Here is a 12,368-nt window from a genome sequence, read left to right as displayed (position 1 = left end):
CAGATATTTAGGAACCTGACCCATGCGCATTATCCAGCAAAAGTCCTTCCAAACTCTAAGAAGGTAGCCACCATTATTAATTAATTAATGTTTAATTAATTGTTAATGCTGTTAATTAATGCTGATTTTATTCCGCATACTATTTTAACTAGAGTTTCTGATACTACAAAGTTGCGTTTTGTGTGCTCTGCATGTGTATGCGTACAGGTATCTATTAGAGTGGAGTTATGTGGTGATGCCTATGGTGCATTTATGCCCATTTTATTAGACTTGGAGCATCTTTTAACCATTTTGTATTTTCATAGATTTATTGTTGCTGAGCCTCGGCTTTTATGACATTTCTGTTTACTGTCATGTTTAGTTCATGCCAAACCCTTGGTCAGTGGTACAATCTCCAATTGCTGCATTTGTCCCATGGAAAAGTGTTATATGCACGATGCTTTAGTCTCCTGGAATGTATTTTGGTTAAAAGCAAAGACCGTCTGTATATCAGAACATTATTGCAGCCAATTAATTACACTGAAAGGCGATTCATCCAGGAAAAAATAATTCACTGTGTACCATCATGTGCCTAGCACCAAGCTTTCTGAGTACTAGCTTTTTGACCTATTTAAAGATATAAAATGTAGACTTCTAACACTCAAAGACCCTACAAGTATCTTAAAACCTTATATAAATCAAATATCTAATCAAATTACTCCAAAGACAAAACTTTTTTTTAAAAGACATATTTAAGTCGTTCAAGACATTTAAGTCAATTAAAATACACATATGAAAGAATCTATTTAGTTAATATTTGAAAAATTAATCCCTTTTGCGTAAAGTTAGGATAGGATGGGGGAGGTGGGAACCTACGCTTTACACATGTTAAGAGAGTGAGGTAGACCAGAGAGAGGGGAGTGGTTTGGAGGTGTGCAGAAGGACTCGGAAATGCATTTTTTAACTACTGTGCCTTTTTTTTGTGTGTGATCTTGGTTAAGGACTCCTTTCATTGATTGTGGCTGGAGAGCTCCACTTGGGGGATTTCTTCTAGGAAACTTAAGCAGGAAATTTCAGAAAAACCAAGTAGATCCTTTCTTTAAGAGGATTCTGTAGAAATAGAAAATGTGGCTACTTCTAAATCATAACTCCCTGGATCTGTCTTATTAACCATTATCCTTATCACTCAATAAATAATTAAAGGAATGAGCATTAAACTACTGGAAGTAATTCTAGATTCCTAAGATGTTATAAACCCAGTATACTGTTCTTGAGTGGTAGCTCCTCCGAAATTTTCATCATCTCAAAATTTCTTAAAATTCAGAGAAAATGGCAGAAATACTTGAGCAACAAATTAAATTATGCCTGTTATTCTTACACATTTTTAAAGCGTATACTTGGACTTACTAAGTGTATATAAGCAAAAAACATCAATTTTACAGGTGTGCGAATTTACGAGACTACAGCATTGAAATGGGTGAATGATTATCGCTTTATTTGCAAATCTTCAAACTGACAAAACCCTCTGGAAAAATTCGTGACAAGTTTGTCTTTCTTAAAAAGCAATGTTTCTATAAATCTTACCAAACTGTGATGAATAAGACTGTAAATCACTTCACTGGCTTGAGTAATGGGACTTATATTTCGTGAAACCATGCCAAGAAACCTGGAGGCTTTTATTGAAATTGAATCTTCTGTAATATTTAATACCCTGTGTGCCCTGTACCCCTCAAAAGACAAATTTTGATACTGACTCGAAATATTTTACCATAATTTTTTCTGAAAGGAAAATAAATAGAAATCAAGGATATTAAATCTGATGATTTTTAAAAGGTTCATTAGATAGCAACAGAGAAAAAGTTAGAAGCAGTAAAAATAAATATAACTATTTTAGCTAAATCAATGTGGCTATGAGTTCAAGTTTTATCAATAATTATGATTTGTACATCCAGTTCTAATGGATGAATAATGTTGACTGCTTCCTTCTGGATGACTTTTCTTTCAGTCTTGCTTCAACAAGACGGAAACTCTTTTGAATGTTCCATTCTCCTTCCCAATTATATCCAAATATTGTCATAGGGAAATGTAGAATCTAGTAGCTAACTGCACTAAAAATCCAATAGCAGGAACTCTGGAGGGAGAAGGGTGTATTATATGAAATCTACTTTCGCACTTAATGGTAAAATGAGTGATGTGTACACACTGCTTAGAGACAGCTCTACGTACCTGCAGTTACGAACCTGGCTGTTGTTCTAGGGGATGAGTTTTGTAAGTGCTGTTTAGTTTTACCAATCTTTCGTTTCAGGTAGTGTCAGAACCTAAAAGAAATTGGGCCAGGCATAAAACAAATCAGGCTAGGAACCAACGTATACCTGTATCCCCATATGTTTATAATCTCCTGTGTTTTTTCAGACACTAGTCACAGATTTGTATGTGTTTATTTGCATCCAACTTGTTTTTACAAAGGATTTAATAAGGATTAGAGATGCTTTCAATATCACAGGATACAATAAATAAAAATTGGAAGGAAACTGAGTCAGGAAAGTAAGAGTAGGCAAGTAGGCAAAATCCATGCCATGGGGTCTTAAACCTGGGGTCCCAAACTTCAGGGGGCCAAGCAGGTACTGTTAAGTCCTAATCTTTAAACCCACGTGCAACACAAAGGCTGTGAGTCTGGAGCAATGGTGTGAGAAGGGGTTGGAGAGGTTCTTTAAATAGCTCACAGCTCAGGAGGAGGTGTGCAGTGTGCCTTTGCTATTTTGTTTGTGAATATTCTATTCTGTAATGGAAACAAGTAAATAAATGGGATGGATGAAACTCACAAGTTGTGTTGAGCGTAGATAAGGAAGTTAGTAACCCATTAGACCAAGACAGCAAATATTCACGACGCACTTTACATACAGGAGGCTTTTGAGGCACTCAGTATTCATGAGATCTAGTCCACTCATTGGTGGTGCCCATTCTGGCCCCGAGAAACACAAGGAAAACCCACAGCAGCTCATCAGACTAACGGGCAGTCTATAAGCACTGGCCGGGCATACTTGCCCCTCTGCATTTGCTCAGGTTAATATGCTTCTATTCCCTAACATTCTGCCCTTAGCTCTTTTCTTTTTAGTCCTGCATCCTATTCCTGTGTGACCCCATCTACTTTCATGCTTGAAGCCCCTCTGGTGTACACCAGAATTACTCTCGGCTATCCTATAGGTACCCAGCTCCACCTGGTCATTATCTAGATGCCCATGGGCACCGCATACTTTGTATCTCCATGACTGACCTCATCTTGTCTTCCCCTGATCAGCTTGGGCATCTGTATTTCAGCTTACATGGCAGCAATATTCACCTAGTCACTCAACCAAAGAATGGGATTATCGCCTTGACTCTGTCCTTTTCCCCTAGTACCAGGTCTTCTGATTTCTACCTCCTTAAAGTTTCTCATTGTTTTTCTCTACCCACCATCTCCAAGGATGTGCCAGATTAGCACTAATCACCCTGGGTATCAAAGAGTCTTCAGAGTGAAGACCCAAGTGCTGAGCATAATGGACAAGGTTGTCAGGATCTGCCTTGGTTTACCTCTCCACTCTGGAAAACTACTGCCAGCCATATCAGTAAACAAAGGATGCTGTGGCCATCAAGTCATCAGCTGCTACCAACACCCCTGACAGTGAGTGGAGGGAACTCAGGATGCAGACAAACAGGCAGCCCTGCCTCTGCAGCCACCCCAACAGTGCCCCCTGAGGGGACTTGGGATGGGAAAGAACAGGACACTGGCCCTAGACAGCTAGGTGCATATCAAAGGGATGATTTCAATGAGCCTGAATCTTTGCACCTTCCCATACATAGAAAAGTGCTAAATTTCTTAACTTGAGACATCTGATTTTCTTTAATTAACAGTAATCTTTTCGATGTTCCCACTACACGGTCTTTGTTGCAAAAACTCATATATCCTGGCTTCTACCTTGCCACTTTGGAGCAGTCCCTCAGAGTGATCTGAGAGGCTTAAGTCCTCAGAAATGTCCGCTGAATAAAACATAACTCTCAACTTTGAGGCTGTGCATTTATTTCAGTCAACACAAGTTTTGAACACCGTGCAAAGATCCTTCCCCTTTCTACTCTTATCTCTTGACATGTCACTGCCTGAGCTCTGATGACTTAGATTCCTGAATGAGCCATTATCTTTCTCACATCCTGTTTTCTTCTCTCTAGACGTCCTCCTTTTCCACCCCAACCACCCCACAATCCACCAGCCCACTGCACACTATTTTATTTTGCTAACTCTTAATCTTCTTTCATATGTTTTAGTAGGATGTCAACTCCCTTAGGAAACTTCCCTGAAACCCCAGCCTCACCCCTGTCATCACCCTCCATCCCTGGCCTTTATCTGAATTAAGCGCCCTCCTTTTGCGTTCCCACAGCAGGCTGTCAGGGTTGCAGAGGGAAGATGATAGCACAGTCAAATGAGGGTGAGTCATGGAGGTGTGGGTGAAGTGCAACGGAACCACAGGGATGGGGGCAGGAACCCCAGGTTAGTAACACGGAGCTGCCACCAACTCTAGGACCAGAGAGGCTAAGAGAGAGAGTGGTTACCAACACCTGGACAGAGAAAGTCACAGAGAAGAGTTTACCTGGTGAGGAGCAGTGACCTTTGTTTGCTAGAGACTGAGGCAAATTCACAGTGAGAAAAGCAAGACAGTAACTAACCCTGAGCTCATTCTCATCCTTCTCCTCGACCTCATGCCAGGTTCCCTGTTGGCCAAATCAAGCTGCAGCCAGAGGACAGGGAAGCACAGTAAAATAATCTTACAGCTGAGCCTGCCGACCTGTAAGGGTGGAGAAAGGTAGCAAGTACATCTAGAGAAATACACGGATTCTGTCTAGCATAATCACACTTGAATGGAATTTAGTCTTTGGTCTCCCCCATTGGACTGAGTTACTTGTGGACAGAGGATGTTTTATTTATCTTTGCAACCTTAGTATAGACTAGACAATAAACACCCTAATATAGATTAGACAATAAATGCTTATTGATTGATTCAGAGAATATGGCAAATTGGACATCACTTGGAGGATTATCTTTCTGATCTTGCCACGTGCTTTCTGGAATCCAGGGGGAAATGGAGCATAGAGTGAGCTCTATAATTTTCATTGTCTGACAAAAAGAGAAACATCATTTGGTCAGGAGAGATGAGTTCTCTTAGTGCTCAATGCTGAGAGGAACTGGAATCCATCACGTGCCTGCCTATATATGAGGCACTCAGCTGCGTAATGGCCGTATCGTCAACAGAGAAACCACAGGTGCAGAAACGTTCTTCATGGGGCCATTTAAAAATATGAGCCATTGATAAAAGCCAAAGGCATGTTGTGAAAAAGGAATCCAAAGGTGAACTGAGCTAGTGTGTCCCACTTTGGTTGCTCTTAGAACATCTTGCGTAAGAAATGGTTAAGCCTCAGACTTCAAACCTGACCCCCTAAAAATATCTCCAGTGCAGTCTTTTCTGGATTCTCTCTTTTCTCATCAGCCAATAGATGAAAAGGATGAACTGAAAAATTCAAATGCACGGAGGAACCATGGATCCATTAGAGAGAGCAGAAGCCCAGGTCCATAAATGACTACGTGGAGTGGAGCTGTTTCTCTAGTCCCTGCAAACATCTGTGCTGAGAGCAAGAACTAAACCTTTAATGCGATAAACCTTGGAGATCTACTGAGTTTCATAGCAGCAGTTATTTAACTCTGACTAATGCAGATATAAAATAATGTCCTTAATTCTCCACCTGAGTCTGTTTTAATTGTTATCACCGTGATTATCATAGTCCACAGTCCATGTCATAATCAGGTTATTTTCACGGAAGTCCTTTCCAGCTTGAATCTCCTAATTTCAGGACTATAGTATTGTTGTCTTCCATTTAAGAGAGACCCCTCAGAGCTCTTCTTGCTTGGAACATTATAGAAAATATGACCCCAACATTCTGATGTGATGCGTTATCTCTTAAGACTCTCCTAGCAACTCTAAGGACTATATAAGGATCAGTTATTGTCTCCCTTTTGCAGGTGATAAAACTGAGACTAAGAAGCTTAAGCAAGAATAAAGTGGGAAAAAAAACCCAATTAATTTACAGTGTTGTATGAAGATTAAGCAAGAGAATGGTTTAGTCTGCCTGACATCTGCTACATGTTAAGAGTTCAGTTTTCTTATAAGTTATCTATTGCCTCGTAATAAACCAACCCCAAATAATGACTTAGAACAGTAACAATCATTTATTCTGCTCGCAGAACTTGGGCTGTGAAGACACAAATAGCTGGGGGTTGGGGATGGGGCAGGAACAGCTGGCTTCCTCCGGTTTCTCTCTTTCTGTGGTCTCTCCACATGGTCTCTCCACATGGCAGCCCCAGGGTAACCATGGCAGCTGAAGGCTTCCAGAGTGAGTGGAGAGAGCAGGAACAAGAGAGCAAGAGAGAGCAAGAGAGAGCGAGAGAGAATGTCAGGCAGAAGGTCTAACACCTTATGACGCAGCTTTAGAAGGACATCACACCATGTCCCTTCTACCACATTTTCTTAGAATCAAGCCACTAGGGCCAACTTATATTCATGGGGAGGAGAATTAAGACTCTGGTTCTTCATTAAATTTTGGAGCCCATTTCCCTTTCTAAAATGCTTGCCTGGGTGGGGAACAGTATAGTTCAGTGGTAGAGTGCGTGCTTAGCATGCACAAGGTCATGAGTTCAATCCCCTGTACCTCCAATAAAAATAAATAAATAAGCCAACCTACCTCACTGCCTTCCCCTCAAGATAAAATGTTTGCCTAACTTAGTGCAGATGTGAAGTTTAGGGGTAAGGGACACAGCCATGGTCATTCACAGCTACGGTTACATGGTTCAACCAAGATTAGATCCAATTTTGTGACTCACAAGCTCATTCTCTTTTTCGTTATTTCAGAAAATCTCCTGTGATCAGCATGTCGAATAGGGTAGGTAAGACGTGTTAGTCCCCTAACGGAGCCCTCTCGTGGCCTTGGAAAACGCACGTTTATTTTGCAAGAACCGTATTAGCTTTGTACATATTAGTCTTCAAGCAGTCATCCATAAGCACCTTCCGAGTTTCCAAGTATCTGTGTTTATAATTCCCCCACCAACAGATGTTTTCATTTTCATTTCCCCCAGATGAATCACAATTTTTGTTGTTATTTTTGACTATATTTCTCGCTTCTCGAGATCCTTTTGTGTTAATGCTCAACCCTGCCTCTCAGGTGGGTACTACCTCCCCATGTGGAGTCTTCCCTTGATTCTATCATCAGGAATCCGTGGCTTTCCTGTGGTCCATTGAATGAAACGGTCTTTAAGAGGAGTGTCTGACATAAGATCTGAGGGGCTTTTTTATTTTTTTCTAGAGGCCAAAATCTCTGCAGTCTAAAATTTCTGTTGAACTAAAGAGAGTTTAAACCATCTTGTTTTAGAAAATCTGGGAATTTGAACAATGATACGGATCTGGAATCTCAGAGGGTTCACATACCAGTTTTAGTAACTCCCGGCAGTAAGGTAGATTTCCCCGTAGGAGTTTTTCTCTGTTTAGGAATCCCCAGCATCCCCGAAGGGAAATCATCCTTTCTGTTCCCCCCACCCAGGGCTTGGTGGGGGCATGGGGTAAGAAGTAGAGAGAAAAGATAAAGGTGTCCAGTAGATATGTGGTCTCTGTGTAGACCAGTACAGCCCACAGAAATATAACTGCAAGCCACATTGGTACCCTTATATTTTCTACTACCTTCATTTTAAAACTAAAAGGTGAGATTAATTTTTAAATAATGTATTTTATTTATCCCAATATATCCAAAATACTATCATTTCAACCTGCGTTTAATAGAAAAAAAGTCAAGAGAGATTTTTCATCCTTATTTCCCTACCAAGCCTTGGAATCCAGGTGTATTCCACATTTCTTGCGTGCCTTATTCGGGATTTACCACATTTCAACTCATCAGCAGCCAACCATATGGGACAGCATACGTAAACCCTTCGTTCCTGTTGCTTCATTGGGCCTCTGAGACCTCAAACCTTTCTTCTCTGGTTTCATATTTTCATAGTTCAGATGTCAGCTCCAAATACCTATCCTGGAGATGGGTTAGAAATCCATCTAATGCGGTCCACTGCGCCCCGTCATCCCGCAGTATTGTCTCCATAGAACTGGTCTTTTCTAAAATGCTCGTTTATCTGCTTCCATATCTATTGTGTAGCTTCTCCACCAGAATGCAAGTCTCCCGAGGGCAGGGGCTTTTTAAAACCTATTACAGTCTCTAATTTCCCGGTGCCGAGCACCGTGCCTGGCCTGTGTACACATTCGCAGGACGCTCTTCTCCGGAACCCCGCCGAAGGGGGCAGCGTGTCACAGGTGGGGCGCCCACGTTGCGCGCGGCCGCGCCGGCGGCGCTCCCCGCGCGGGTGTGGGGTGAGTGGGTGTGCGCGGGGGTGTGCGCGGTAGAGCGCGCCAGCGAGCCCGGAGCGCCGAGCGGGGAGGAGCAGCGAGCGCCGCGCAGCACTCGCAGCGCCGGCCGGGCTGGGCAGCTCGGAGGTGGGTGGGCCGTGTCGCCAGCCCGCCCGCGGGGTCCCCATTGGCCGCCCGCCGGCCGCCCTCCGCCCGGAAGACGGCGAGGAGCCGAGGGGCTGCTCCAGAGCCGGAGCGGGAGAGCCCGGCCGAGCCGACGCAGGGGCGGACGCGCGGGGTCCGCGCCCCCACTCGCTGCCTCCCTGCGCTCCCGCCACCACCCGGCTCGTCCCCGGCGCTGGCGCCTACCGTCGGCCTCCGACAGCGCTCCGGAGGGACCCGGGCAGCTCCCGGGCGCCCGGGTGAGTGGCCGCGTGCGGCTCCCCGGCTCCTCCCGGGCCCCGCCGCCTGCTTTTGCTTTCCTGGCCGCGGCGCGGCGGGGTTTGTCCGGGCAGTGCCCCGAGCAACCGGGAAGGCCGAGGCGGGGGGAAACTTGACGGCGGGGAGAAGTGGGATAGCAGCCCGGAGGCGGCCCCAGCCTCGCGGGCCGGGTGGGAACAGGTGGCGCGGGCCGGGCGCTTTGTGTCGGGGCACGGAGACTCGGGGCGGGCGGCCGCGCCTCCCTCAGCCGCTCCCTTCCCTCCCCTGCTCCCCCGGGCGGCCGCACGCCGGGTCGGCCGGGTAACGGAGCGGGAGTCGCCAGGAATGTGCTTCTGGGGACTGCTTGGCTCGAGGGAGGAGAGAAGGTGGCCGCGGCGGCCGGAGACGTGCGGGAGCCGAGAGGTAGCGCGGGGGCTGCTCCGCCGCTGCAGGCAGGAGAGGGATGCTTCGAGCGAGGCGCGTTCCACCCGGGCGAGGGCTTCATTCTTCCGCGGCGCCTCTGGAGGTGGGGAGCTGGGTGGGTGTGTGTGCAGAGAAAGGGGAGGAGGGGAGGCCAGCCACTTCCGGAGCGGGTTCCGATCCGTGCTGAGCGCCCTGCTTTCGGGGACGCCAACCTTGGGGTGCGGTTGTGCCCGGCCCCACGCGTGCGCCAACGATGCGGGGCTGGGGGCGTCTCTGGTCCGGGTTTAACAAAGAGTGCTCCTCTCCACCCGGCTGGGAGGAGCTGCTCCGGAGAGGTGGTCTTCAGCGAGCGTGTCTTAGAACTGTGGAGGGGTACTTCCATTTTGGGTTGTTATTTCACTATTATTATTGCTGTTTTGTTTTGTTTTTTTTTTAAGGACTGGAGACTGATGCATGAGGGGCCCACGGAGGCGCAGGAGCGGTGGTGATGGTTTGGGAAGCGGAGCTGAAGTACGCTGGGCTTTGGTGAGGCGTGACAGTTTATCATGACCGTGTTCAGGCAGGAAAACGTGGATGACTACTATGACACCGGCGAGGAACTTGGCAGGTACAGAGGGTGCCGGAAGCGCACGCTTCTGGGCTGTGGGAATGCATAATATCGCGGGCAGTGGGCGGAAAACAAATGCAGTTTGAATTCAGGCGTCTCCCTCGCCCTTCCAGGAGATGTGCAAATTACAGAGAGAAGAGTTTCTAACTCAGCTAGGACTGGGGACCAGAAATAAACCACCTAATCCAAGGGGCCGAGGAGTGGAGAGGCAATTTCAGTGTTAGATTATGATGCAAAGTGTATTGATCAAGACCCCTGTACAAGAACAGATTTAATTGCAGTAATTCGTCAGCTTTTGCCCTTCTGAGACAATGAGGCAAAAGCTAAGCTATAATTGCAACTCGAGTTAGCTCTTAAGTGTGATTTAGACAGCGAGTACAAACTAATAGATAGGCTTTAAAAAGCTTAACACTTTCCCTCTTGCTGAATTTTCAGAGTAACGCGCACAAATACCGGTAGGTCACACATGGGGACTTGCCAGATTTTGATGTTGGGTTTGATTTTGAAACTTCTTAAACCTGGGATTTAATTACCTAGTTGGTGTCAGTGGTTGCTTTGGTTTCATTCACAATGTTCAATTTTTGACAAATCCCTGGTGGAGAGCCTAATATGGCTATCTGGATTCAGAGCATACTTCCATTGCTGCGGGAGCTGGGATTCTGAATGTGAAGCCTTTCCGTGCTAGGCGAACAAAGAGTGATTTCTTGGGAGCATCCAAGGGCTGGATGGGTTTCTCCTTGACTCAGTATTTGACAGGGTGGGTTGTGCTCTGGTCTACTTTTAGCCGAAAACCCAGTTTTCACACCTAAATTTAAATTCGACATAAGGAATTAGACCGCTGTGTATTTGTATTGTGAGTAGACAGACGGATCTTTAAATAACCCCCAAAAGTAGGTATTTATTTACATGTGTATCAAAATATATATTTTTCCATACACATCTGATGTCCTGGCTCAGTGCTTCATTTTTCCCCACGAAAAGGAAATTCAAAAACACCCACACCCTAGATTACCTAATGAGAATTGTGAAAGTTGAGTTTAAGTAAAATTTTTTTCAGGTTCAAGTAATAGCTCAGAAGGAAAGCAATCTTTTAAAAATTACTGTATCAGAGTATTTCTGTGGACTCAGAGCATCACTGGGAGCTTGTGGTTAGGACGAGCTTCCTGTATATTGGAGATTTACTGAGTGAGTGAGTGAGTAAGAAGGGAAGCTCTCCAAAAGCATATTTCACAGATATGTTTAAGGTTCGGGTTTAAGAGTATGTGGTTGAAATACTTGGTTTAACTAAAATTAAGTCGCTTTATTCCTGTGGTTTTTAGCGAGATGAGTGGTACATAGAGTTTTTCTTTGGGAGCAGGTGAAAAAACATATTTTAATTCTGTTTGTGTAATGTGGCCTGATTCTATAAATTCTCTCATAAAAACGGATGATTCAAAGTAGGTGAGATGATTGCTTTGTAGATTAAGTATGTTGACCTTATTTGCATTAAGATCTTTTGATAGAATTATGTGTTATGAGAAGGGAAAAAAAAGAATGAGGCCGCCCTGTGGCTGGCAGGGGAGTTTGTGATCTTTATTTCGTGGGTGTGAATCTTTATTTCGTGGGTGTGATGACAGGCCCTCTGCCTCTATGATGGAAAGTGGTTTGCCCATTTGTCACTAGCATTTTGCTTTGATTTTTGGCTCTGTCTACATTTTTGTGTATAATTTTCTCTCCACTGTGCAAGTCTAATTGACAAATTGTTTATTGAATAATTTAATTTATGTGACCTGTGAATATGAAAGAAGTGCTCTGGAAAACCTAGTGTTGGGGATTTTTAAAAATACAGTATACATGACCATCTGACTGGTGTATCTTTTGTTTTTGCCTAAAAATGCGGTAAATGGTTGATTTTTTTTTTTGAAGTTTTTTTCAAGTCCAGTGAATTTTATGTCTGCCAGGAAATAGGCACTTCTTGAAAACAAATGCTGACATTGGATGGACATTAGGTGGACCCATAGGAAAGATATTGTTCTGTGTGTCGCTGAGAGATTGGGAGTGGAGGCAGGAGTGTGGTGGCCGAAAATGGAAATGGGCAGGTGCTTAACATCAAAGCAAGGTTGGTCTAAGCAGTGAGTTATAAACAGAGCATCAGCTAGGATTTAAGACTTCACTTACATATCTTTAGCAATAGTGAAAAATAGCTATTCACTTACCTTGTAAATGTGCTGAGACAAAGTCCGTAGCTAGAGGAGGGAAGATGGGTATTTAAATAAGTAGAATATAGTATTAGATTATTACTCTTGTTACTTTACTTTTCGGAGAACAGAGAGTGTGTATGTACAGGGTTGAGAGTGTGTGTGTGTGCCTGTCTGTCTATGTTAGTGTGGGTACCGCCCAAGACTACTATAAAAGCTCTCTGTCAACTCTAAAGAACTTTCTAAGGTATTATGATGATTGATAGAGCAGACAGACCACTGGACAGATATTCGGGTCCAGAGTTGGCTCCACAACTTGCCAGCTTTATAACCTGTAATAGGTCACTTATCCTC

General features: G+C 44.4%; 1 protein-coding gene across 6 annotated transcripts in view; it reads left to right on the top strand.

Moving 5' to 3' along the window:
- Nucleotides 1-8,451: 8,451 nt before the first annotated feature.
- Nucleotides 8,452-12,368, top strand: part of DAPK1 (death associated protein kinase 1) — a 180,774-nt gene continuing 176,857 nt past the window's right edge. For 2 of the 6 annotated variants that reach the window (XM_074363070.1, XM_074363073.1), the window contains exons 1-2: nt 8,672-8,809; nt 9,668-9,837. In XM_074363070.1, the coding sequence (XP_074219171.1) occupies nt 9,776-9,837 (62 nt within the window). In that variant the 5' untranslated portion in view covers nt 8,672-8,809; nt 9,668-9,775. Of the gene's footprint in view, nt 8,535-8,671; nt 8,810-9,099; nt 9,334-9,406; nt 9,566-9,667; nt 9,838-12,368 lie in introns of those variants that run through there. The other 4 variants (XM_074363072.1, XM_074363071.1, XM_010967443.3 and 1 more) reach the window with 4 other exon arrangements.

The sequence above is a fragment of the Camelus bactrianus genome, chromosome 4, assembly GCF_048773025.1.
Source record: "Camelus bactrianus isolate YW-2024 breed Bactrian camel chromosome 4, ASM4877302v1, whole genome shotgun sequence".
NCBI classification, from domain to species: domain Eukaryota; kingdom Metazoa; phylum Chordata; class Mammalia; order Artiodactyla; family Camelidae; genus Camelus; species Camelus bactrianus.
Note: the sequence above shows the minus strand (reverse complement) of the source record. Positions and strands in the feature narration are given on the sequence as shown.